At 42.7% G+C, this 26,422-nt stretch overlaps 3 protein-coding genes and 1 pseudogene across 9 annotated transcripts in view; 2 read left to right on the top strand and 2 right to left on the bottom strand.

Moving 5' to 3' along the window:
• SDHAF2 (succinate dehydrogenase complex assembly factor 2) overlaps positions 1-407 on the bottom strand; it is a 10,885-nt gene extending 10,478 nt beyond the window's left edge. Inside the window, exon 1 of the mRNA XM_025046253.1 lies at positions 35-407. Coding sequence (XP_024902021.1) covers positions 35-391 — 357 coding nt within the window. The 5' untranslated portion in view covers positions 392-407. The remainder of the gene's footprint in view (positions 1-34) is intronic.
• Positions 9-21,122, top strand: CPSF7 (cleavage and polyadenylation specific factor 7). Of its 5 annotated transcripts, XM_015588716.2 has the most exons (10): positions 9-116; positions 448-556; positions 6,208-6,426; positions 7,261-7,364; positions 7,745-7,917; positions 10,663-11,077; positions 11,546-11,664; positions 13,945-14,113; positions 14,765-14,932; positions 19,032-21,122. In XM_015588716.2, exons 2-9 carry the CDS (start codon positions 503-505, stop codon positions 14,925-14,927), a joined length of 1,416 nt encoding a protein of 471 aa, XP_015444202.1. In that variant the 5' UTR covers positions 9-116; positions 448-502; the 3' UTR covers positions 14,928-14,932; positions 19,032-21,122. The 5 variants fall into 5 exon arrangements, with proteins under 5 accessions (XP_015444202.1, XP_006911289.1, XP_024902018.1 ...); XM_006911227.3 differs by lacking the exon at positions 9-116 and having other exon boundaries at positions 354-556; XM_025046250.1 differs by lacking the exon at positions 9-116 and having other exon boundaries at positions 354-556; positions 7,745-7,890.
• Positions 21,123-21,371: 249 nt separating this feature from the next.
• Positions 21,372-21,491, top strand: LOC112479256 (annotated as a pseudogene).
• Positions 21,492-23,121: 1,630 nt separating this feature from the next.
• TMEM216 (transmembrane protein 216) overlaps positions 23,122-26,422 on the bottom strand; it is a 4,984-nt gene continuing 1,683 nt past the window's right edge. Inside the window, exons 4-5 of one of the 3 annotated variants that reach the window (XM_015588649.2) lie at positions 24,911-25,112; positions 23,122-24,621 (exon numbers count right to left, since the gene is read on the bottom strand). In XM_015588649.2, the coding sequence (XP_015444135.1) occupies positions 24,606-24,621; positions 24,911-25,112 (218 nt within the window). In that variant the 3' untranslated portion in view covers positions 23,122-24,605. The remainder of the gene's footprint in view (positions 24,622-24,910; positions 25,113-26,422) is intronic. The other 2 variants (XM_006911228.2, XM_025046254.1) reach the window with 2 other exon arrangements.

Genomic DNA, 26,422 nt, shown 5'->3' on the forward strand with positions numbered 1-26,422 from the left:
AGGGAGCGGGGCGGGCCTGGGCGGGGGCGAGGACCTGGCCTGGGTGCGGCGCGGGGGTGGCTGGAGCTCCGGGACCCTCTTGGACTTTAGCCGGGGCCGCCCTAGGGCCTAGACAGGTGCGCTGGGCTGGGGCCGCGGGCTTCGCCGCGGGCGTTCTCCACAGCGCTGTCCGAGGGCCCATAAAGGCAGAGGCCTGGGCGCTCTCGTCGCGCCACAGGCGGCTGCAGCGCAGCTTAGGTCGGGCCCGAGGGTGATGGGCAGCGAGCCCCGCGAGCCCCGGCGGCCTGGGAGAGCGAGGGGCGGCGCGAGGCCGGGGGCGGGGCGGAGCGGGTGGGGCCAAGCTCGGGCCGCCGGGAGGCTGCGTCTCTGGAGACGTGAGGTTGGCAACCATTGCCTTCTTTCTAACCCGAGACCCTCATGCCATCTAACTCTTGCCTCTCTTCTCAGTGGCATCTTTCTTACTTTGTTCATTCTCCGGGCTCGCGGTCTGCCTTCCGGAGCCATGTCAGAAGGAGTGGACTTGATTGATATATACGCTGACGAGGAGTTCAATCAGGTGAGGGGTCAACGGGAGCATTGGGATTTTCCTGGATCCGCTGAAGAATCACTTCCAGCGTACTTGCGGTGGTTCCAGATTGTGCCACCAGCCCTTGAGGATTGGCCTGAACACGCCTCATCGGGTCTAAAATTGTTCTTTTAGCACAGACTTTCAAGACTTGTGACCATTCCGCTTTATGTTAATATAAGCCTCCAGGCTTAATTTTAAAGGCTTTGATTTAAGAGCAAATAAAAATTAGGTTTAATAGATTGGTGAATCAACCTGTGGAACTCATTGCCCCAGGAAGCCAAAGTTGGGTATCTGTCTCCTCAAACACTAACCACATTTAAAATCAGAATTGTGTTTGTTGTAATGTTCATGAGGACGGTATTGATACCTGTTCCTTTGAGATTCTGTCAAACTGCAGCTGGAAAAATATAGTAAGGCAGTGCAGAGTCACACTATAAAAGATATTGTGACATTTTTCGCTTTATTTTGATTGTTTTTTATCTTCTGTAAGTAGCTTGAGCCCAATTTTAAGAAGTCTAGAGGTATTTTGGTGTAACACATTTTATTGTGTTACACCAAATCTTAATTGTTTGGGTGTTGAGAAAAAGCAGGTGTAGACCCACTCACATAACCTAAGTTGGATTTGTTGGTCTCTTTATGTAACATTAAGAAACATTATACGGTGAGTTCCCTTGAAACAATAATCTCATATACAGTTCAAATCTGAGCTCTTGAAGTCAAATCTCAAGAATGTTCCAAAGCCGCTATTTAAAACTTATTAATGTCTTACCTGGATTGTTTTCAACCCATTCTACTTGAGTAAACTGTCTTTTTCCCATTGGTGTCTTATAATGGGTACACATAGGATTGAGAAGGATAAAAAGAACAGACTAGAGAAGGAGAGTGTACTGCTTGGACCCTGACTTTAATACGAGGCAGCAGAAGAGGTTGAAGTACATTTTTTTCACTTAGTATTAGTTTACATTAAAAAAAATTTTTTTTAATGCATTATGCCTTTTTAATGTGAAGATTTAAAAACACAAAAGTAGAATTGTGTCATGACCTCGTACCCATTATACAGCTTCACCAGTTACACTTTTTGATCGTCCTTTTCCTGTGTCTCACGTAAACTGGAGTGGGTGCTGATTGGCCCGAATACATGAAAAAAAATTTTTAATTTTGAAACAAGTCAAATAATTATGGATAAAAAAAGGTTCGGTATGTTCATTTAGTTACAAACCATTGCTTTCCTGAGTTTTTCGTGTTACTTTGAATCTGACTTTTACTACTTTTTAACAAGTTATGGTTTGTTTTTTAACACAAGATAGCAAGAAAAGAGGAAGGCTTCCTTGGTGGAATTGGCTCCCTTCTGTAGATTGATAACAGTGCTGCTGAGTCACTTTGGAAGATGAGCAGAACAGGGTCCTTGACCACAGGTCTAGCTACATTTGGTCTGAGAAAATGAGATTTCAAAACTTCTTATGCAGTATAAGTTGTAGGTCATCAGCAAGACACAGGTCTTCTCCAGTGGTCACAGCTTTGTCAGAGTAGAAGTCATTGCCCTTAACAATTTGTGTTCTCTGGTCTTTTTTGTTGAAAAAGACTTTTTAAAGATAGAGCAGAGATGGTGTGGGGAAATCTAGTAGGCATATATACCAAACAGACAATATTTGATGCTTGGCAAGTTGAAGAAAGTACAGATTTTGAATGTCTTATGTCTTGTGGAAGGTCGGGGGTAGGTGTGCTTTTTTACCCCCTGTAAATGAGTTAATTTTTGGCAAAGCTGGTTTTAGTGTTATTTGGAAGCTGCTAAAGAAATTATAAAGTTTCTGTCTGTTTAGAATTGTTAAAAGCAGGCTTAGACTGAAGCAGCTAGTGCAGATAGTGTCTTATAAGGTTTTAAGAATGTTACTGATTCACCCCAAGCTGATCCACGCACCAAAACTCCGTCACATGTACTTTGCTCCCCGGGGAAAATGAACACAGTTTCTAGATGGAACCCCGTGGTGCCGACTCTGATCTCTTATATCTTATAGCATGAGCTGCAGATGCCTCTCTTGCTGAGCTACTTCACTCCTGTTACGTCGGGAGTCTTGAGATTCAAGCTGCTCTGTTGGACTGGGGAGAAAGGTTCTGGAAAAGTAACTGAGAGCTGCCTCTCTCCTGAGCATTTCATTTCTGTTCCTAGTGCTAAGACAGGCAGGCGCTCTGAACTAGGCGCTATGCCTCGTTCTCTTCTTTACTTCCATCAGCAAGTATTTATTGAGCTACTTCTGTTTGCTAGGCACTTGAGGGGACTAGTGAGGTAAAAGGGGATCCCTGTGCTCAAAAGAGGTGTTGTTCTGGTGGTTGAGGACAATGGACAGTGACAGGGAAGGAGGAGGGTGTGAAATGAGAACTGTGGAAATGGTATTTATAAAGCCAAAACTTTTTAGTTGTGATTACAATGAAAAGAAACAATGGTATCAAGTAGGTTGCTTTGAGAAAAATAAATCCTAGGCTTTATTACTTCCCTCAGATTCCAGGCAAAGGGGGCTGGAAGGTAAGAACATTGAGCATACAATGAGGAAGCTCTTATTTAAATTCAAAATTCTGCAGGTTCTTTTTTGTTAACCAAGAAGCTTCATGAGACAATCACAATTTTTCCTATACAATTAAACACAAAGTTCTTCCTGAGTATTAAAAACATAGTTCCTTTTTAATCTTCCTGGAATGTAATCTACAATACATGTAAAACATTGTATCGTTCACTTAATTTGTAGAATTAGGTTCTGCTTCAGCCTAATTTGTCACTGCATAAATCACCAGCTTATTTGGTAAACAGGCCATTACCTGTTTTTCTGTCTTACCAGCTGAAGAAGTAAAATGAATTGGTGGTGTTAGCAGATTTAAATCCAAACTCAACTTGATCAGTTGTTTCTTCAATAAAATCCTCAACAGAATCCTCAGCATGCTTTCTCTGTACATCAGAACAGCTCCTGCCAGCTTCTTTGAACTGAGGCTTTATGGCCCAGAAAGACCATTTGAATCTTATGACAATTTTGCACTCATTTCTTTTTGTGTTCCTTGAAGTGGTAAGTTCCATACAATAGGTCTTCCAGGATGGAGTCTATCATTCTGTAAGGCACCCTGAAAGAGTAGATAGTTTGCCTAGGCCTACAGTATGGGGGATTTCCTCTCTGAGCTATCCAAATCTGCATGTTAGTTTGCTACCCAATTATCAGTGGTCATTTTTTATTACAACTTTCAAACACCTCTGAATCAGAGATACTATATAGAAGGAATCCCAATTTGATTTCACCAACTATCCAAGATAGTGTGTTTCCTTATTCCTTTTAAAGAATTTCCATTTTGAAATCCTAGATTTGGTATGAAGTAGTGCTCTCCAAGAATTAGAGCATTGGAGAGGATAAGGTGTTTTCTAAATTCTTACTCTGTCTTGAACCACGAGGACAAATCACCATAGCTAGTACATGAATAAATAAATAAGTGATTCATCTAGAATTGGAATTGTTTGAAATATCAGGGCTATGAAATATTTTACACATAATCTGTGAAGTTATTAGCCCTAGCCGTCTTCACTTTATTCAGTTTATTATCCACCCTGCACTCTGCAGTGTTAGCTTCTCTCCCCATTCTTCACATACTCATTTTTATGCAAAATTCTTATTTATAGATTTGCCTGCCTAGAGCAGTCTTCCTGTGCTTATTTGCCTCACTGATTCCTTTTCTTGTTTTTAAGTTTCCTCTAAAAATTTTACTCACTTTTGCCATTCTTTTTCTGATATTTTTACATGGTTTAAACTCCTCTCTTGTGGGGTTCCTTAGAGTATTAGTGATATTTGAAATTCCTTACATGCCTCAAAGTAGAATCCTTTCCCCTTTGACTGGCAAAACAATCCAATAGTATTATCTTAGTGTGAATGTTCTTCCATTGTACTTCAGATAAGCTGAGAAACTAAAAGATTGTTTCTAAAAGTTTGTGATGATTTGTAGGTCTAAGAATGAATTTTGTAGTGAATCTCTCTAGTCTCACTTCGGAGTCAGCAGTTCTTGTGATGGCGTTGAAGAGAGAAAGTCATAGGAGCTTCCTGTCCCGAGTTTCATTAGAGGAAATGACTCTCCAGAGAACTAGACAAGTTACCTAATGTTGGTTTTTCTTTTATTCACTTTTTAAAAAAGGCAGCAATGACGTGAATGAACTGTAGATTTCCTAAAACACTTTGAGCTTCTCCTTGTCTCTGTCATTTTGGCAGCATCATCTTTAGCACTATTTGAATGTTAGAGTGTTACCTGAAAAAAAATACTTGTCTGAGTATGACATTACAAAATCTGAAACATTAAGATCCCTTGATAGTAATTATTGTGGTTGTAGGATTTTGGGTATATACGGTTCGTCAGCTCAGGCTTCAATAACAAAATACCAAAAACTGGGTGGCTTATAAACGGCAGAAATTTATTTCTCATAGTTCTGGAGGCTGGAAAGCTGAAATCAGGTTTGGATTCTGGTGAGGGCCCTCTTCTGGGTTGTAGACCACTAACTTGTGTCCTCACATGATGGAGAGAGCAGAGCAGAGCAGAGCCAGCAGCAAGCTCGCTCTTGACTCATAAGGGTACTAATCTCATTCATGAGGGCTCCACCCTCAAGACCTCATCTAATTCTATTACCTCCCGAAGGCCCCACCTCCTAATACCATCACATTGGAGAGTAGGGTTTCAACATATGCGTCAGGGCAGGATGAGGGGGAACACAAGCATTCAATTCATAACAGTAATATATCACGTAGGCAAAAAGTATATTTTTCTTATCTTCCAGAATACACATTTACATTGTAAATGCTTACCGTGACACAGCTTATGATATAGATGCTTCTCTTTTCTGACCCTTATGTTTTAGAGACTTTTTCATTGTTTTTATGTATCATTGAACGTGGCTGGTATTGCTCAAAGATATCTCTTATATAGGTGTCATGTACTAGATCTGCATGTCACTTGAGAAATAGAACTTAGTAAAGGAAACTCCCCCAAGGTTATCCCCCGCCCCCGGCCTTTTTAATGTTTCTTTGATGGTTATAAGAAAGATGGGATTATGTACCATGAGTCTTAGAGCTTCCCAAATCATTTGTGTAAGTCAAATCAGTAACTCACATTCTTTTTTGCGTTCATTCCCATTTTAACACGCTTTTCCCTTGCTTTCTATTTCTAAATAAATACACTCTATTTCTTATTAAATAGAATAGTAAGTTTTGTGTAACTCTTGATTTTAGAAATTGCATAAGATGTTGAAATTAAGTTTTCCTTAGTGATATCTTACATGTGGTCTGTAGAAGCTGACCTTGTTGATAACAGTAGCGGATGGATCTCTGTATTCTTCATTTGCATTCTTGTTTAATCATCATATACCTTTAATTTTTCCAGGTGGCTAGAGCTGAAACATTGCAGACAACTAACAGGGTCTTCAGAGAAAAACCTACATAAGTATAATTAAGTGGTAGTTTTAAACGAGAGAGTTTTCTTACCTAGTTTCCTAGAATTGGACAAGGACGTTTTGTACGTTGTTTTATGAAGTATTTGATTAGATTCTAAGTGAACTAGAGTGAAATAAAATGAACTAAATGAAAGGTTTGCAAACCCACTTTTGCCAACCCCTCATTTCTTAGGATCCAGAGTTCAACAATACAGATCAGATTGATCTATATGATGACGTATTGACAGCCACCTCACAACCCTCAGATGACAGAAGCAGCAGCACTGAGCCACCTCCTCCTGTTCGCCAGGAGCCATCTCCCAAGCCCAATAACAAGACCCCTGCAATTCTGTACACCTATAGTGGCCTGCGTAATAGGCGAGCTGCTGTTTATGTGGGCAGCTTCTCCTGGGTGAGCATGGGTATCCAAAAAGGCTTATGGGAGGGCTGGTGGGAGAGCACTGGGAGGTGATGGCATTTTCAAAAACCACTGTTGCACTGTTTTGTGCTCTGATGGGGTTGGATTTCTTTTTCCTGGGATCAGGTTGGATTGATCTCTGAAAGAGAACTATCCTGAGGACGTACTGATGCCGAAGAAAGCAATGATTAAGTGGGTAGTTGCTTTTTCTGCCATCTTGTTACCACCCCTGACCCTGGGGCTTTATGTCTAGCAGGGTCATCTGTGGGATGAGATTTCAGAGTGAACACCTTGAACTCTTGGTGGTCATTAGATGGTCCTGTGATAATGATGGGTGACAGGGATCAAAGACCTTGATAGCTCTAGTACACTCGGGGTAGGTGGTGATTGTTGTTCTGCAAGTTATTGTGTGACATGTTTTTGGGCTGGTGGTGGTTTTTTTTTTTTTCCAAATTAGGAAATGTACGTACTGAGGAGAAAGTTTCTGATATTGGGCAACTGTAGCTTATCAGTTCTATAATTAAAAGATGCTAATAGTTAGTGTTTGAACTGATGACTAGATAGCCTAAGTGGCAAAGTTAAAATAAGTTTTAATCTTCTCAGTCTCTGAAGATGGGGATGGGGGAGGAGTGGGTTTTCTTGGAGTTCTTTATGGGCGAGGACAGTAAGAAAAGCCTGCACTAATTAAAATATTGATGGGCTTTTGGGTTTCCTGTGGGAGGTCATGGCGATGATTAGAATTCTAGGTTTGGGGGAAGGGTTGGGACATTCTGGGGGGAGGGGGTGTGGCTCTTGACGCTTCTTCCTTTTTCATCTTGCCGGCCCTAGTGGACCACAGACCAGCAGCTGATCCAGGTTATTCGCTCTATAGGAGTCTATGATGTGGTGGAATTGAAATTTGCAGAGAATCGAGCAAATGGCCAGTCCAAAGGGTGAGGTCTGGGTTTGAGAAGCCCCTTTTAGTTTGTAACCATTGGAATAACAGGTTTGCACTGTGTTTCAGTCTTGGATTTTAATCCTTCCAGCCCCTAGCCCAGTTTATTGCTTTGATTTTTAGCAAGCTGTCTTAGAATGGGGACCTAGCTGCAATGTAGAACATTCATCTGTTGAGGGCCAAAGAAAGCTGATTTCTAATTTCAAATAGGAAGATTATAGGCTGACACCTTTTCGTTGATAGTTTTGTATGTGTGCATGTTTAATAATAGCAAAATATCCTTTGCTTTACCAGCTTTCACCAAAAGTGGAAGAGAATTTCTTTGTTCCTCTCTCATTTGTCTAGATCTCATTCCTTTTTTTATTTTTCTTCCTCAAGGTATGCTGAGGTGGTGGTAGCCTCTGAAAACTCTGTCCACAAATTGTTGGAACTTCTGCCAGGAAAAGTTCTCAATGGAGAAAAAGTGGATGTGAGGCCAGCCACTAGGCAGAACTTGTCACAGTTTGAGGCACAGGCTCGGAAACGTGAGTGCGTCCGAGTCCCAAGAGGGGGTACGTGGAGACCATCTGTCTGAAGGGGGGAAGGCTGTGGGTGTGTTTTCTGTGGTGTAGGCTCAGCCTACAATGTGGAGGAGTTGGGAGAGGGTGGTGGTGGTTGCGGGTGGTGGCGTGATCAGTATGTGCTGGGAATGAGGTAGATTCAGGTTCTAGCTTGGCTCTGCCATTAAGTCATGTGACCTTGGGCAAGTCACTTTACGGCTTAGGTCTTATTTCCCCATCTGAACTAGATACATGATGTTTAAAGTTCCTGTCAACTCTAAATTGTGTGTTTCTATTTTAAAAAACCAGTGTATAGTGAATGGGCTTAATCGTAAGACATGTCTCTATAAATTACCAAGAAGCAGCCACCCTAAAATGTAGGTAAATTATATAGAGATGGCTGTAGTGTTGTCATAAACATAGATAGGATGGGTGCTCTGCCAGGAGTTGACCAAAGGAGTGCTGGAGAATAAGAATTTAACAGTGTTTCTCCAGGTAATTGTCCAGGGATGCCCTTTCAATTCCCTGAATATGTTAGTCTGCTTGGCAGGTATCTCCTATTATAAAGTAAGTTGCATTACACTATCTTAGTTCCTTGAGAGTGTCCCTTAAGTTCAGAGAAAAACCTATTCCCTTTATTCTGACTGTACTCACCAAGTCACCTTCTGATACTGATTTGGTTTCCCAACTAGGCTCTCCTACTGGGAAGAGAATGCGCTGACCAGCCGACACAAGTATTCCGGTCTGCTTGGCAGTTACATTTCTCATTGTAAATTAATAAATTGGCATTCTGGTTTATGAATCAGTCTCTTGTGAGTTTGGTTAGTGCGAATCAATCTCCTAAGGTTCAATTACCCCTGGGTGAACTGTTAAAATTGAGATTCTGAACCTGCGAAACCTGAGGAGCAGACCTTGGATTGTCCTGACCTCAGAAGGTGCAGCCACCCTGCAAGGCCCTGCCTGAAACAGCCAACTGCCTTTACTTTTCTTTTACTACAGTGGAGGGGAGTGGGAGGGGGTGGTCAGAGTCCTGCTCTTAAAATAGTGACTTAAATTGATTGGGTGGTCCGCTGAGGCCTTGTATTGATGGATTGAAGGTGGAAATATGGCCACTTCTCTCTTGCATGGGAACAGTTGTTCTTTTAACTAGATTGAGAGCTCAGATGGATGTGGGGTGAGCTCCTGTTGTTCTGGGTTCGAAAGCACACACTTCTTCCTTGACACCTTGAATCTTCAAATCCCTTGTGTTCAGTCTTTTCTGTAGTTCCTCTTCAGACTTCCTAAGATGCATAATTTACAGCCCCATCGGGGGTAACATTCCTGCCTCCACTTGGCTGTTCACTCCTTGGTGTGTTACCTTTCTTTACTGAAATGATGGTGGTGATTGAGTGGTGTCTTTCTGCTATATCATGTTGGTGGACTTGGCCTTTGGGCTTCCTTTGCTTAAAAATGGTTGCTACTCTTGGGATGTGTAGCCATAGATACAAACAACCCTTTCAGCTGGGAAGGTGGCTAACTCATACTTGCTAATATCTCTTCTTCCTTCATTTTGAGAGAACTTGAGGAAGAAGCAAGTTGCTATGTGTTTGAGACACAAAAAACAAGAAAGTCCTATGATAGGCACTGGTGATCTCCTACAATATAGAAGCCAAAGTGGTTGCTAGGGTGATTAATTCTACCTTACGCTTTCGCCAGGAGTTGGGGCTTACACATTTCAGTTGAAGGTGCACTTTTCTTTCTCTCCACACTTGTCTGCTAACAGCATCTTTCTACCTCCAAGACCGCCAGAGCCATGTAATCATGTTCTTCTGTTGGAGGCCATGTTAATCAGGTTTAGAGTAGGCTACTAAATTGGAGAAGGAACACATTTAACCAAGTGACTTGACAGTGTCAGCCATGTTTCCAGCTGTATACACACATGCTTTGAGTTCCTGTTGTGCATAACACCATACCAGCATGCTGTGATGATGTTCCTGGTATGCTGCTCTGTGGGGTAGAGCATTTGGGCCATTGAAATGTAGTGGGAGTTCCCAGATTTGCAGCATGTTTTGTACCAAGCTCGTGCTAGGAGTCCCTACTGTTGGCTGTGTACCATCTGCTTGTTTTGTGGCAGATCTTTTGTTGGCTTGTCTCCCATTTTCTCTTTACTGTTCAACCTTCAGTCTCCTACTCTTCATTGTATGCCTCTACTCCATGCCAGTCACTGGTTTTGGTATGTAGATGGAGGAAGTGTCATCTATCCCCTGCCCTTCCTTTTTCTTCCCCCAAATTCCCTAGCCAGAGCGCCTTGGCAAGGGGAAAATTCCAACTGTACAGCAGGATAGAGAAGGTTGATTAGGACCAGTCTAAGGAGAGAGGCCCTGCACTCTTATCAGGGAGCATGCGATTTCAAATCAGCTTGAATCCAGCTGAACAGTAATGAACATACTTTAACACAGTCGTTTTCTCATGGGTTATTAGGATCCTTCTGCACTTAGAAATATAAAAGAAATCTAAGGATAAATTAAATGTGAAGCCCAGAATTTTTTGACATGCAGAATTTAGGGTAATATTGTTTTCTGGGTTTATGTCTTAACTAAGTGACCTCTGACCTTTTTCTCTGACGCCAAAGAAAGGTAGTAGATGATTTTACCTTCTTTTTCAGCCACCTGTCACCTTTCTCAGTATGGTGTCAGATGCCTCTTACTGAAGGGTGAGCTGGTCCCACGGGTATGTCTAAAGCCTGCGCAGTAACGGTAGTTCCTTTTTGCTTCATAGGAATACCTCCACGGGCCCACTCCCGAGATTCTAGTGATTCTGCTGATGGACGGGCCACACCCTCTGAGAACCTTGTACCCTCATCTGCCCGTGTGGATAAGCCCCCCAGTGTGCTACCCTACTTCAATCGTCCTCCTTCAGCCCTCCCCCTGATGGGTCTGCCTCCACCCCCAATTCCACCTCCACCACCTCTCTCTTCAAGTTTTGGGGTCCCTCCTCCTCCTCCTGGCATTCACTACCAGCATCTCATGCCCCCTCCTCCTCGATTACCTCCTCATCTGGCTGTACCTCCCCCTGGGGCCATCCCACCTGCCCTTCACCTCAATCCAGCCTTCTTCCCCCCACCAAATGCTACAGTGGGGCCTCCACCAGATACATACATGAAGGCCTCGGCACCCTATAACCACCATGGAAGGTAAGACTATCTTGTTCCTTTCAGATCTGAGCCAGTTGTATGAGGGTAGACAATGTGAATGAAGCATTTTCTCCCTGAGGAAGTGAGCATTGAATTTTTATGTTTTCCCTGTGGAAACTGTTGTCATAGCGTTGAGTCCTGGGAAATACAAAATATTGGATAATGTTTTTATTTGGTATTTTGTTTACATCTTAACCACTTGACCCATATTATGTGTTTCATGTCTCTCTTTAAGGAGCTTGATTAAATTGAGTGCCATAGTGGCTATTAGGAAGGCTGTGGATGTCTAGCACTATTAGGTCACCCCAGAGTTATAAAAGTACATGACACAAATCCTGTCCGTGAAGAGAACATGAACACACAAAACGTTTAAGACATTATACAGGAGAGCAGATAACGTGGTATTATAGAATGTGGTAAGGATAATAAGGGAGGTGGACAATCAGGAATGGTATTATTTCTGTGCAGCCGAGATTCGGGCCCTCCGCCCTCTACAGTGAGTGAAGCAGAATTTGAAGAGATCATGAAACGAAACAGAGCAATTTCCAGCAGTGCCATTTCCAAAGCGGTATCTGGAGCCAGTGCAGGTATCTCAACCTTACCTTTGCCGCCTTTTCCTTGCCTTTAGTTTTTGCACTATTTTTCCGTTTTTTCATGTTCTGCTACTTACGTTGGCAAGAAATTCAAGATAAAGTTGGAGCACTGTTAGATTCTCAAGGGCGGCACATTCTCAAAAGCAATATGTAACCTGATTTTTTTGGCTTTTGGGACTCCTTTGGTGTTATTTAGCCTTTGTCTAGACCTGCCCCATGAAAACCAACTCAGTGCCTAGAATATAAATAACTAATACCCTCTCATTGCAGTATTTGTTGTAGAACGAAATTCCTGTCTCATGGAGATCTTGACCTCAATGGATCTAGTGTCTATGTAGTGGATCCAGTGCCGAGTGCAGACCCTGGGTTTTTAGGACTGATGCCTCAACTAGATGATGGTTTGATATGGAATCTAATTACAATTGGGGGTCTAGGGAGAGCTGGTGGCTTCCGTGTAGCCTATCCTAGAAAGAGGCAAGTCTGCTGGGTGTCATCTTAAGACATGATATGCTCTTATTATTAACTTGCCCTGCTGTCGATATTAAGTGGGCAGAACCAGAAGCCATGACTCTTGAGAGCCCCAGGCACAGAATCTTTGGTTCCTAAAAGAAGAAAATATAGGAAGTTTCAGGGTTCTGGTCTACATTTCACATTATATTAATCATTCACTTACTTTCTGTGTGTTTCCCACATGAATGTAGATGTAGACTGCCAGATCCCCTAAGAAATAAGTTAACCCTAAATATTATCATCTTTTTTTCATGATTTCTCATCTTTGGCTGCAAAATTTGAATTCACAGAGTAGGTTAAAAATAGAAAGTGTATATATTCTTTTTTTTTCTATATATATATATTTTTTTTCTCCAGAAAACCTTTATTGGCATCTGAATAAATCTCTTTAAGTAAAAAAGTAATCTGTGCTCATTGTCAGATATACAAGGGACTATAGTGAAAATAATCTTCACCAGTTCCTTTACACTGAGATGATCAAAATCTGAATCTCTGTCTCCCTCCACTCTTGTTGTGTCAGTCACTCAAAGCACAGAATGCCTATAAAATAGGCAAAAATTGTCTCCCTCCACTCTTGTTGTGTCAGTCACTCAAAGCACAGAATGCCTATTTATCGAATGCCTATAAAATAGGCAAAAATTCCTTCCCTGGTGTTCCTGGACCCACAGAATAATAGTTCTTCTGTAGCTTTTATTTTATTATTGCTTTGCACAGAGGAAGCCGCCAGTCCTCATCACTAGACCCTTGTCTGGTTTCATGCTTTCTTTGCATTATTCTTGTCCTTTATGCTCCTGACTTAGCTTACAAAAGTGTTATGCAGGCACCTACCCTGAGCCAGGCATTGCACAGATTTGGGAATGAGGGGACTCGTTCTTGATGGCAGCATAATTTAAATAAATGAATTAATTAATTATACACATATATATATACACACACATATATTCTACATATACATTTAGATACACATTACATACATGTATACACACATCTGATTATAGACTTAAAGTAATTCAGACAAATGTGCAGTGTTAATAAATGAAAGCCCTCCGCACAAGGACCACTTACACGTCCGCCTTTTACAGTTTTGCCTATCCAGATCTTTTTTTCCTGTGCATGAAACATATATAATTTTGATTGTTTTTATAAAAATGAAATACTGTTTTGTAACTTTTTAAGATATATTCTGGACATCTGTTGTATCAGTGTATAATACCTAACATTGAGTCCTTGCTGTGTGCCTGGCACTGTGCTAAGCGCTTTACATGGATTACTTTGTTTACACACAGATTTACCTCATGCTTTTTAACAACCATTTAGTATTCTGTATAACCAGTGTTGTGTAATTTATATAGCCAGACCCTATTGAAGGAACTTTAAGTTGTTTTGAATTCTTTAATACAACAAACAACACTGAAATACCGTTAAACATACATAGTTGTAAACAGAACTAGAAAATTTTTGGAATTCCTGGGTCAAAAAGTTTGCACATTGTTTATTTTAAAGGATGTTGTCAAATAGTTCTCAGACATATATGCACCGATTTATACATCCACTAGCAATATCTGAGAATCTCTATTTGATTCCAAACCATTGGAATATAGGTGGCATCCAGTTCTATACCTGCCACTTTTTCCTCGTCCATTTTACCGTGGTTCTGTGGGACAGCTAGTTATTCTTGGTTTGTATCCTCCTGAGTTCTCCTTTTGGTCCAGTTAGTTTACTGCCTCTGCTCATCCTTGGCCTTTCCCATCCATCCCCTGTCAGGGGATTACAGTGACGCGATTGAGACGCTGCTCACAGCCATTGCTGTTATCAAACAGTCCCGGGTCGCCAATGATGAGCGTTGCCGTGTCCTCATCTCCTCTCTTAAGGACTGTCTTCATGGCATTGAAGCCAAGTCCTACAGTGTGGGTGCCAGCGGGAGCTCGTCCAGGTGAGTCGATGATCGCTTCAGCAGCCTACCACCCCTGTGCAGCACTCTTCCAGGGGTTGGCAGGGGGAGCAAGGGAGCCCAGAGTATCTGGCAGGGACCTGGCTGAAAGAGCAGACCTAGCCCTCATGCCCTCAAGGGGAAGAAATTAACTAAACACTTGCATTAATAAATGTCGGAATGTCTGGAATCTGTGTTGGGTGAGGCATGGGCTTATTTAGGAAAAAAGACAGACTGGTATTGCTAAGAACATGGGCTTTGGAGCCATACTTGCTTGGATTTGAATCCCAGTTCTTACCCACCTGTATGACCTTGAATGTGGAATTACTAACATTCTAGGCCTTATTTTTCTCATTTTTTAAAAAAAGATGGTAGTAGTACTGACCTTACCAACCTGTTGTAAATATTAGATGAGATAATGCATGTAAAGCTCTTAGCACTGTGCCTGATACATTAGTAAGATCTCAACAAATTTAACTGTTCTTATTTTCCCAAAAGAGACGAGTCCTCAAAGAGCTAACATCCTCAGGGAGCGGGTCCGTGGTAGAGTAGTAGAAGGCTGGTTTAGGCAAATACTAGAAGACACCAAAACACAACACTTTAGGAAAGAATGTGGCAGGCCCTCTGAGTGAGGCTGAAGGCTCTTTCTAATAGGAAAAGACATCGGTCCCGAGAGAGGTCACCTAGCCGGTCCCGGGAGAGCAGCAGGAGGCACCGGGACCTGCTTCACAATGAAGATCGGCATGACGATTATTTCCAAGAGAGGAACCGAGAGCATGAGAGACACCGGGATAGAGAACGGGACCGGCACCACTGAGAAAGGTGGGACGGAGCCCCGTTTCTGGCTGGTGGATGATCTTTCATGAAAGAAAAATTATTGATAGTGAAGATTTCTGTCTCTTTTTAAAGCAAATAAAGGGGATGGAGGACTTCTGATTTAGGTAACTGAAAATTCAGTAGGGCAGATTTCCTGCTTGTTTGTCAGGAGTCTCACCCTGAGATGGCCCCGAGATGAAGTTATTTTTGTTTTCTTGGCTGCCTTGCCCTGGTATCTGAGACAGCTCCATGTCTGCAGGCAGTGCCAGAGTGTGAATCCAGCTCCTCTAGCCGTATTACTTTCTGATCCTCAGTTCTTCATTTTGTAAATGAAGATAATCAAAGCAGCTGTCTCATTAGATTGCTGAGTAGTCAGCGAGGTAATCCATAGGCATTTAGCACCTGTAGTTCCTATCACATAGTAAGTTCTCAATAAACGACAGCCATGTCATCATCATTGTTATATTTTAACCCCACCAAACTTTCAAGTAAAAAAGTAATATCTATTTAAAAGATTTTGAAAATCACAATACTTTAGACAGGAGAAAACTGATCTGAAAAAAATAATTATCCTTAATAGCTTTAGAGACGATGGAGGATATTTCAATGGCAAGATGTATTTGTTTTGGAAAAGCTTATTGACAGCAAATATTTCTTTTTTAAAGCAACACAAAAGCAGGAGAGTTGAGGTGGGGGAACCATAGTACCTCAGGTAATTGAAACTTTGAGTTAGGCTTGCCTGGCTCCAGGGGCTCCAGCACTGTTGTTTGTATTCTCAGAGCGGCTCCAGGTTATATCCCATCAGCTCGGCACTCGCTACTGAAAGCAAGCTTCCAGCAGATGGTTTCTAATATGTAAGCAAGCAAGAATGGTTGTTGACTCTGTTTCTGTGGAGATCTTTAAAAGTAGTTTAGACTCTGGCTAGGGTGGTCCGTTTGTGGTTCCAGAAGGCTGCTGCATGATCCAGGTGACTTTGGGGTCTCTTGTGGTTTCATATCAAGTGCATTATGAAAATGTTCTCAGGTACATGTTGATTTGGTTGGTCTGAAGTCATGGTAATTGAGAAGGGAGGTGAGGAGTAGGAATGGTTATGTTTGGGATCTTTGGGGTGGATAGCTGGATGAATAGATGAAGAAGGCGGAAGGAAACCTCCCCACCAGTGAGTGCCTGAAGTTCACAAGCAAGAGCTGTAAACAGTTGGAAAACTTGGCAATATTTTGCTTACCGACAACCTGACATGAAAAGGAGTCTTGCTGTGTTTGGCTGCTGCCCTCTACTATGTTGTTTGGCATTAAATTAAGCAGAATTATAGCTGGGAATTTTGTCATCTTCTATAGGTGGCAGTTAAGTGGGAAAATGAAAAGTTACTGACATTTTTTACCTGCTTCCCTTCTGTTCTTAAACTACGCATTCATTCCACAAACATCTTCGAGAGCTTGACATTGAAATCTAAGATACCAGTTAGGGCGTGGGTTCTGGATAGTTCTTTCTAGATTTTGCCATAGGCTGAATTTTGGGAGGTACCAACACATCCTCCAGAAAAGCAGACTCTAGGGGAGGTGGAGCCCACAAACAGCTTTGGTCTAATTCAGTCTTGGAGCAGGCAGGAGGGTGGGCATTAGAGTAGGACTTTGCTCCGGTCTCAGCCCTCTGCAGCAGTAGCAGCCTTCCCTTCTCGTTGGAGCTCGCACAGTTGCTAGTGTCGCCGTGGGTCAGTTATCACCACCCTTGCGCAATCCTGCAGCCCACAGTGTGTGTCCTGTGGAGCTGACTAGGATAAGAGTGACCAGGGAGATGTTACTTGGTCTGTGCAGAGCACGAATTATAGTCTCTGAGGTTGCGTTCGCTTGGTAGTTAGAACATGTAACTGCATGTCACCATTTTGGTGGCTTTGCTTCTCACAGCCTTTTGACAAAAAAAATTGAAATCCTCTGATTATTGGTACTTTGGAGATTGAACATCTGAACCTGAGACTTCGGTTGTCATTTTACTTAATTTCTTCCACCTGTAAAATGGGATTATTTCTTCCATTATGAGGATGATTCAGTTTGGATAACTGAAAACCATAACCCAGTAGTTCCCAGAAAACAGTCACTGGCTGGTGCGGGCCTATGACAAGATGAGGAAAAGGAACTCTGGGGAAGGTTTTCCAATTCCCCAATTTTTCCTATGTAGGCTATTCCACCCAAATAATAATTTAGTCCAAAAGAACTGAATCAGAGACCCTAAAAATGTCAATTTCTCACATTTTCATCTTAAGGACTCTTAATTCCATCTGCAGTTGCCAAGTTGTGACTTAGATTTCATGTTGGGGAGATGGTGCACGGACCTCATTTATCTTGAGAACTTTGCAAGCTCTATGTATAATACCTTTTAGTAAGAAAATAATAGTGTTTATATTGTGTGAACAGTGTTCTTGAGAGCAAAAGGCATGGTCCATCAGCAGTAGATGAGTAATCTTTGTCCATCCTTCCTCAGGATAGGCACCACCTCTGGAGTCTGAAGTCTGATCGGTCCACTTCAGCAGTCTTTGGCTTCTGTCTGCATTCAAACACTACCACCAAAATATAGCTATAACCTTTAAGAATTGGGTGCTATAGTTTATATTTCTCTTGCACTAGTTATCTGCGTCCTGTTTTATAGGACCAGTTCCCAAAGTATGTCTCTTTCAGGGTATATGTGTGTATTCTTTGGAGTTTGAGGATATTCTTAATTGGTGGTTTTAACTTTTTGTAGTTCTCGGCTATTGTTTCATTATTTTAGGACCTTATCCTACTTGAAATATGGTTAGTCTCACCTCATTCCTGTTCTCCTAGTCCAGTGCAAAGATTCAGTAGCCCAAGCGACGTGAAATTGAGAAGGCACTGAGGGCTTCAGTTTTCCCTATAGAAAATGAGACAAATACCTACCTGCATATGTGTTTAGAGAAGCCAGAAGGCAGAGGCCATAACTGATTCTGAGGCTCTCGAGCCGAAAAGGTGCCATTTCAGAGTGTTAGAAGGATCTCACAGCTGTGGGTGTCTTTTCTTGGCTGACTCCTCCAGGTTATAGTGTGTGCGTAAAGGGTGAGCATTTGTGTGGGTGTTGTTTTGTCAGTTTGGGTGTTAGTAGAAATCCTAAGCTTGAATTTAATCCCTCTTTTTCTGTTTAGCTATTCTATTTTATGTGGTCAGACTGACCAAGCCAGTCCCTGTAGTTTGATAGTGCAACATTGGAACAACGGCTGAGTGGACTAGAGAGAGATGTGACAGGTGGCTTGTTCTTAACTGTGCTTTTAAGTTTCTCGGATGGTAACTGCTGATAATTTTCTTTTACTTCCATGCTCTGCTTTCTATTCTGGCCTGGCCAGATCACTCGAGCTTGGTGTTAGCATGCTTCTTGGTCCTTCACCCACAGCTGTCATCTGGGAAAAGACTTAAAATCTCTTGAGTTTTAGTACTGCTTAGAACATTTCTGGTTCCGTGTGTGTATGCATGCACACATACATACTCATAAGAATGCTGTTTGGAATCAGGTTTAACCAGGGCTTCTTTAAAAGAAGAAAAAGGTTTAGGAGGTTCCTGTGTAAGTACGTGTTCCCTGCGAGGGCCTTTTGGGGGTGTGGGGGTTAATGGATGTGGTTATGTACACACATGTCTTCTCACCATTGTACCTCCCATTTCCAGATTTTGCCCCCTCCCCTTAAGGTAAGCTATGACTTGCTCAGAATAGATTTTCTGAAACAGTATTTAAAATCACCATGTTCCCTCATAGCAACTTTCTTGAAATGTAGTTTCCATACTTTTCCAGCCAAAGTCTCCTTTTCAATCAAAACTACTTTGAGACCTCATTTCATTGTCTGTGTTTCTCTCCCTAATCTTAAAGATGTCACTGCTTTTTTCTCTCTACTCACTGTAGCTTCTCCAACCATTCCCTCACTACTCACAGTGCCAGACACTCCCAGGCAATCCTGCTTTCTTTGACTTCCCCCAGGCTTGCATTCTGTCTGTATCCCCTATGTCATGTGATGTAACGTTAGAAACTGCCGGTGTAATTCATTTAAGCCCGTTAATCAGAAAGTAACCTCTAATTTGTGTTTTCTTCTCTTCTGATGTTTTCATTACAGGAGTCTGGTTGGAAGCAAATGTTTTTTTAATGGACTTGCATCTCCTCACCTTGATCAGGACTAAAGGACGGAGGCCGATCCACCCCTCCCCCTTCCTCCAAACCCCTAACCCCCTCCAGACACCCAGGGAATACCCTCTGCCCTACAGGATTGAAGACTGCTTGACAGCTCTCCCAATCCCACACCTCCTGTCTGCCAGGAGAAAGAACCTAAAGACTTTATGGGGTGGGAGGGGTGGCAGACAGGAGGAAAACATGTCCAGGCCCCTGGTTTCCATAGAGAATGGTGCTTTGTCCAAGGAAACGTATGAGTTTCTGATTCTCCAGGAGCAGTTTAGTGGTGAGGTTGATGGGAAGACTTCCTTCCCAAAGAAAATGGATCCTCCGTGTAGGATCTGTCTAGGAGAGTGACTGGGTGTGCCAAACTATGCCCAGGGTCCTGCCCTCAGCACTAGGTTTGATGGGGCCAAGAGGGTCCAACCCCCATGCTAACATACCACTTTGTTTAATTCCTTTACCTTCCCAGCCCTTTGAGGAGAGACCATGAGAACAGAAATTACCTTATGAAAAGCTTCTCTTACTCTTGCTTTTTTCTCTTACATATTGACGGTTTGTTTCCCTGACCCCCTAGAGGGCTGAGTCCTTCCAGCTCCCTGCTGCCCAGCCTCCTCAGTGGACTTGCCCCTCCTGAGCAGAGAAGGCCCAGGAGGCTACTTTCTGCTGGGGAGCCCGGCAGAGTCAATTTCCACCCTCCGCTGCTTCATGCTTGGTTGCCTCTTGCAAAACCAGCTCTACTAGGTGTTCCCTTTCCCTAGGGCTTTGCCGTTTCACAAGTGGAGCTCTTCTCCCAAGAAGGCTGCTTCCTTGTTTTAGAGGAAGGTACTGCCATTGGGAGGGTGGGGACATCGGACCTCAGCAGTGAAGAACCCTTGTGAAGTACCAAGAGGCATGGGGAAGGAGGCAGTTTGGGCAGGATACGACCTACTTCCATAGGCTTTTCTTTTTTCAGGTTTGATGTAAGCATGGGCTTGCATCCCCCAGGTACATACTTCTACTTAATGTGGGATAACCTGGCACTGGTAGACAGGTAAAAGTCACAAATTTGGTGTCTTTCCACCTTTTGACTATTGACTTACTAGCTCCCCTCGCTCTGCCTGGAGGTACTTCCTGCCTCCGATAAGGAGCAGGGAAGAAGTGGAGCCGTGACTTGGATGAGCTCAGCTCTGAGTTCTAAGGACCACCACTCTGGGGGCCATTTTCCACACAGGCATATGGAATTGCTTTTCCCGTACCATCCAAATTGTGACGTGGTTGTTGCTGAAGAAAGAAGCAGCAACAGGGTCCTGCAGTACCCACGGGGCGATGGATGCTACTTGCGCATGCATCTGCAGGGCACATGGCATCTAACATGGGAAGAGATGTGGCATGTGAGATGAGACTTGGCATATGAGATGTTGGGTCATTGGAGACCCTTCTGGCTCAGAGAGGAGAGACTGAGTTGGACTGAACCCTTCCTCTGTTCCCTGCACGTTTCTGACATAGCCCTCAATCAGTCACTGAGGGAGTCCCCCCAGGGTTGGAGAGGCACATTCCCTCGGGACAGAGGCTACAGATGTGTAGCTTTTTTTCCCCCCTGTCCCCAACCCCATCCCCACCTCCACTTCAGAACGTGGCACCCCGCCCAACTAGCCAAGTGTTCAGTGATGTGCTTATCCTCGAGAGCAGCTCCGGGTGTCTTTTTAAAATGTAGAGAAAACCAAGTAAGGTGACAGTTTAAGGAAAAATATATATATAGAATACCAGAAAAGCCGTTTACCCGGAGAATTTTTTCTCCCCATTTTTGTTTTGTTTTTACTCAATGACACAATTTTTAGTTTTATTTCCTGATAGCAAAAGGAAAAAAAGAAACCCAACCCTCACAAAGGCCAAGGCCCCGTCCCCCTGTCGTCGGTGATTTGTTTGTCTTTCTGATAGGTTGAAAATTGTGTAATAAACTTGATGACGCTGTCAATCTTTTATACTGCATTGTATTTTTTTCCTTTTGTAAAAAAGTATTTTTAAATAATAAATGGGGTGTGAGCTGTTTTATGGATTCTGCATTGAATAGATTTGTTGAGGTGTCTGGGGCATGGGCATGGGCTGATGTAGATGCTGTGGGATGGTAGTGAAACCCTGGGTTCTTAGCTGGAACTGCATGCAGTTGCCTGTGGTACACACATTAGGAGACCTAGTGCAAACCTTTGGAAGTGCCCCTTGAAGTTTAGCTTTTTTCCTTAGCCAGCTAAACAGCCTGGTTAAAGAAAATTCTAAGTCATCTTTTACCCTTCAAGATTCTTAAGATTTCTATGGCCATGCCACCCTGAACAAAGCCCAATCCCGTCTGATCTCGGAAGCTAAGCAGGGTTGGGCCTGGTTAGTACTTGGATGGGAGACCACCTAGGAAGACCAGACGTTTAAAAAAAAAAAAAAAAAGATTCTTAAGATTTATTCTCAATAAAATGTCCTACCTTGTATAGTTCAATGTCAGGAAGGGAAGAATCCTCTGCTAGGGGTTAGAACACATGATCACTGGTGCCTCCTTCCACCTGCCAATCTAACCATGGACAAGCAATGGAACCTCAGTCCAATCTGTGAGATGAAAATGATAGCTGTTCTGCTTCCATGCAGGGATGTTTTAAGAACTAGAGATAATGTCTTTTGTAAACTGATCTACATATGAGCAAGTACAGATTAGAAGGCAGAAGGGATTCCAGAGAGCTGCTGGCTTTTTAAAAAACAGGTGAACAAAAGGAGAGTTACACGATAAAAAGATGAACCAGAGACGTGGTGATATATAATGTGTATTGGGACCAGTAAGGGCAAAATCTAAAACTTTTAGTAGAAGGGAAATTCCCTAGAGGTAGGTCTATGACAATGTGAACTTGAAGGAAAAAAATTGGGAGTCCTTGTCAGAATTTAGACCACTGTTGAAGTTCACAGCCACCTGCTTCTCCATTGTCTGCCATGCCTGCTAAAATTCCTGCTTCTGCGCTGCATCAATCTCTACGTAAAGTCTAGAAATCTTTTTATGTGCCAGATGACTTATGTAAATGAAAATGTGAGGGCTGCTAGTTTAGCTTTGATTTCATCTAGGAGTTACCATGGTGGTATAGAAGGGGACTGACCTTTGGGACAACTCTAGGTTCAAGTCCTAACTCTTACTATTTAAGTTGAGTGCCTTTGGACACGTGTGATAAACATGAGTCAATTTCCTTTTGCCTCAGGATTGTGTACACTAAATGTACTCTGCCAGGCACTGGATGAACATTAGTCCACAAGTTGCTGCCATGGTACACCCAAATCTGTGTGTCTTCAGTGCTTCTGGAATGCGGCCAGACCGCAGCCACTGGAGATGGCCATGCAGTCACTTGACAGTTCCAGCCATGAGTTTGAATATGAGAGCAGGCCTTTTCTAGCTCGTGTGACCAGAGTCTGCTCCTTTGCTCAGTCCTCTCCACTGTGCCAGAATGGTGGCGCCTGCAGGTCTGCACAGGCTATAAAGTGGTTTCCCATGGCATGCAGTGAGTACAGCCCCTGACCATGTTAACCCAGAAAGCCTAACTGTGATTCTTGCCCTGCCTCAGTTTCTGTTGTATGATGTTCTACTCTGGTGTGACTAACTGCATCCACACAGGTGGCTCCAACAAGCATCAGGATGAATGAACATTTCTGGAGCCACCCAAGGGAAACTGCACTAAGCTTCCAGATAACCATGAAGTAAATGAGAGGACTTTTTCTAATCACATCTCCCTTTTCAACCATTCATTCTCATCCTCAAGTAGTACCTGTGAAGAATGAAATTTACTAATCCAGACTGAGATTCATAAACGGGGTTTCTAGTTCCAACTGTTAGTGACCAGTTATACGACACTTGGTTATGTTACTTCCCCATCTTTAAGACTGCAAAGTGGAAGATTAGATTAAGTTGGTCTCTAAGGTCCCTTTGAATGAGCTACCTCTACACTTCCAACTGACCCTTCCATTAACTTATGTGTGCTGCTGGGAGGGCGACCTTCACCACTGAACCTCTAAATGAAATGGGCCATGGACAATGGGTTCCTCTCCAGTTTAATGCCAGTGATTTCTTCAAGGCAGGGCTAGAGAAAGCAGTACGAGAAGCGAGAGAAAATCGGGGTATTAGTGGGGTTTGTGATTTAAGTATCAGGAACATTCTTATGGATTTTTTAAATACTGTTCCATGGTTCATTAGACCCGTCTACCACGGTTTTTGGATAGAACTCTGAAGGCAGGAGGCAAGGACACAGAAGGAATAGAAAACAAGAAAAAGCATCCGTGCATTAGACAATGGAGCCCTTCACAGGATGAGAATGAGCCTGATCACAAAAAATAATCAGAGTTTAAAAACAAAATGGAATGCTTAAAGGCCAATTACTTTTTACTTTGAGTAAGTACAGATATTCTAGAATTCATCTGACAGAAGGGCCATATAACTCAAGGTTTCCTAAAGTAAATTCTGTCATGGCTCCCGGTGGCTTCTTGGGGGAAAAAAAAGCCACAACCAAGCAAGATGAGAAAGTTTTAAAGATGGTTACTTGGAGAAGGGGTTGATATACTCATCTAGGGCAACATTTCTCCAGCTTAAAAAAATAGTGTGTTAACTTGAAATATTAAGTGACCAACATTATTGGTAAGTTGAGAATATGCTTCTTCCAATTACACCTCACCCTGGAAAGGAGCTGACAATCGTCTGTAAGAGGAATGAGAGACAAGATGCTGGCTTTGGGGCAGAGGTGAAGAATACAAGCAGTCTTGCAGGATGACAGACCTGAAGAAGACATAGAAGCTGGCGGCGCCTTTAAGAATTAATTCAGGCTGGAACTGGGGGAAGAAAATCAGTGGGACACCTTCATCATAGTCTTTGTATCCATCCTGGATCACTAAGCACAGCCTGAGAACAAACCTAGGATAGTCTCTACCCTCTCTCGGAGTGGAAGAATTTCTAGGGACAGGTGCCATAAGGAAAAGGCTGCACAACGGAAAATATGTATTTATTATAAAATGTTTGCTTCATGATGAAAGTAGAAAAATAACACTATGAGCTACTAAAAAAGTTCTGGAGCTCAGTCTGAAGAATGGGATAAGAGGCTTTTGCGTTACTTGGAGCACACCATCCTGAGGCTTTCTGTCCTCATGCGTGACAGGTATGGCACAGCACGTATAAGGAGTACGTGTGACTCAGGTCCTGCTGGAAGCCCAAGGAGCCTACATTGTCCACATAAGACGCTCTGGCCACGATGATCAAAGAAAGCATGAAACGTTCTGAGAAGGGCCAGGAGGCGGACAGCCTTGTCGCCCCCCATGCTGGACTGCAGAAGATTCTCTTAGGCTGACGGTCCTGTTTAGAAGACGGTGCCCATGGCCTTATGCTCAGTTTATTGCCCAAATGTCTATGCTGAGGAAAAGCTGCAACTTTTCCCAGGACAACTTGACCCACCATTTCTCACTGGTGTTGCTAAAGTACCAGAAGCATGTGTGATCTCAACCCATGAGGGCTGCTGGCTGAAATTTTTGTATTTCAAATCCTGTCCATACTGATGGCAGAAAGAAAGAAAGAAAAATGTTAAAAGACCAGTGAAAAAGAGCAGCTGGCCTGAACTGTTCTATATTCCAAGCCTCCTGGCCCCAAAGAACAAGGAGAATATCTTCCCTAACTGGGTGGTAACTGTCTACCCGGAATGGGAAAGGCAGTCCCACAGACACCCCTTTCCCACTTAAAAGTCCTCTAGACCCTTCAGGTTGCAGAAGAACAATGACTCCCTCCCTGGATGGGATGGGAACCCAACCCTCAGGTAACAGGAAGTGGTCCCTCAGCAGCGGTACCTGGAGAAAGTGGCCAAGGCAAGCACTTCAAGCAGCAGCTCTAAGCCACAGAAGAAGAGCAAGATGCCGTTCATGATGGCTTCCAGGCGGAGCACGTAGGTCTGCAGCAGCAGGTAATAGGAGGCCATCATGGCAGATGGGAAGGTCAAGGCCACACTAATAGCAAGTGGCATCTTTCGCTGGCAGAGGTTTCCCTTTGTACCTGTCAGACACAGCCCATGGAGTCACCTCCAAGTGGCCTGCTTTCCCTGGCCTCAGAGAAAAGGTGAGTGGGATGTGATGGACTGGCAAGGTAGAGAAAATGATCCTGAATGAGGACATGCAGATTTATAAATGGGGTCCCACTGTACTAAAAATTAGAGGCTTTGGAGTTTAGAATTGGAGTCAAAAATCCTGCTTCCAGTCTGGCTCTCACTCAAGGGACAATGGGCTCTTTATTGGGGTGAATTTTTTTTTCAATTATAAAAATAATAATCATTCAAAACTTCACAACCAATATACAGAAAATAATTTTAGAAAATATAGAAACTGAAAGAGCCATCCATGCTCATGCCCTGGAGATAGTTATTATTAGATGTATATTGTTTCAGATTTTTTTTATGTGTGTATACTCACATAGTACTATTAATTATTATTTTAAAAATCATACTAATACTGTTTCGCAACTTTTTCCCATTTAACATAAGTCAGACATCTTTCCACATATAACTACCTTATTCTTTTTTAATGGCTGTGAACAATTTCATTGAACCAATACTGTCATTTAATTGATCCTGTCTTGATAGATGTTTAGGTTGTCTCTAATGTTCTAATGTTACACAATATGTGGCAATAAATATTCTCACACTGATACCTTTGCGTTTTTCTGGAAATATTTGTTTTTTTCAGCTAGTTTTAGAAGTGAAATTGTTAGGTCTAAGAATATAAATTTTACATGGTGAAACTATCAGCAAAAAGGATGCACTAACTTATATTCCCAAATAGTCTGGGAATGTAAATATTAACCACAAGAGTGTGGGACTACAGAGACCTGTTCCTCAGACCTATTCTCATACTATTGGAAATAGTATTGGAAATATTTTCAATCTGATGAGTGAAAATGTTCCCTTGTTGTTTCAGCTCACTTTTTATTAGTGAGTTTGGGCATTCTGTCAGGTTTATTGGTCCTCTGTAATTATTCTTATGTGAATTGCCTATTAGTGTCCTCTGTCGATTTTTAAACTTAGGGATCTTTTCCTTAGAGATTTATGTGAGCCTGCTTTATCCTTTGTTGTATGTATTGCAAGCATTTTTTTCCCCCAATGTGTTTTAACATTGTTTTCAGTGATGAGATATTCTAACTCATAGGAGATTTGCTCTGTATTTCTGGGGATATAAAATTTATCCTAAAGAAATCCTTGTTCAGAGAGGTGGAGCGGACTGTAGTGCTACTCTGTGCAGGCGTGCACTGCCCTGGACATGGAGTTACAACTGAATCTATTCACCCAAGCAAACCAGTGAAAGGAACCAGAG

Source organism: Pteropus alecto, unplaced genomic scaffold (genome assembly GCF_000325575.1).
Source record: "Pteropus alecto unplaced genomic scaffold, ASM32557v1 scaffold43, whole genome shotgun sequence".
NCBI lineage: Eukaryota > Metazoa > Chordata > Mammalia > Chiroptera > Pteropodidae > Pteropus > Pteropus alecto.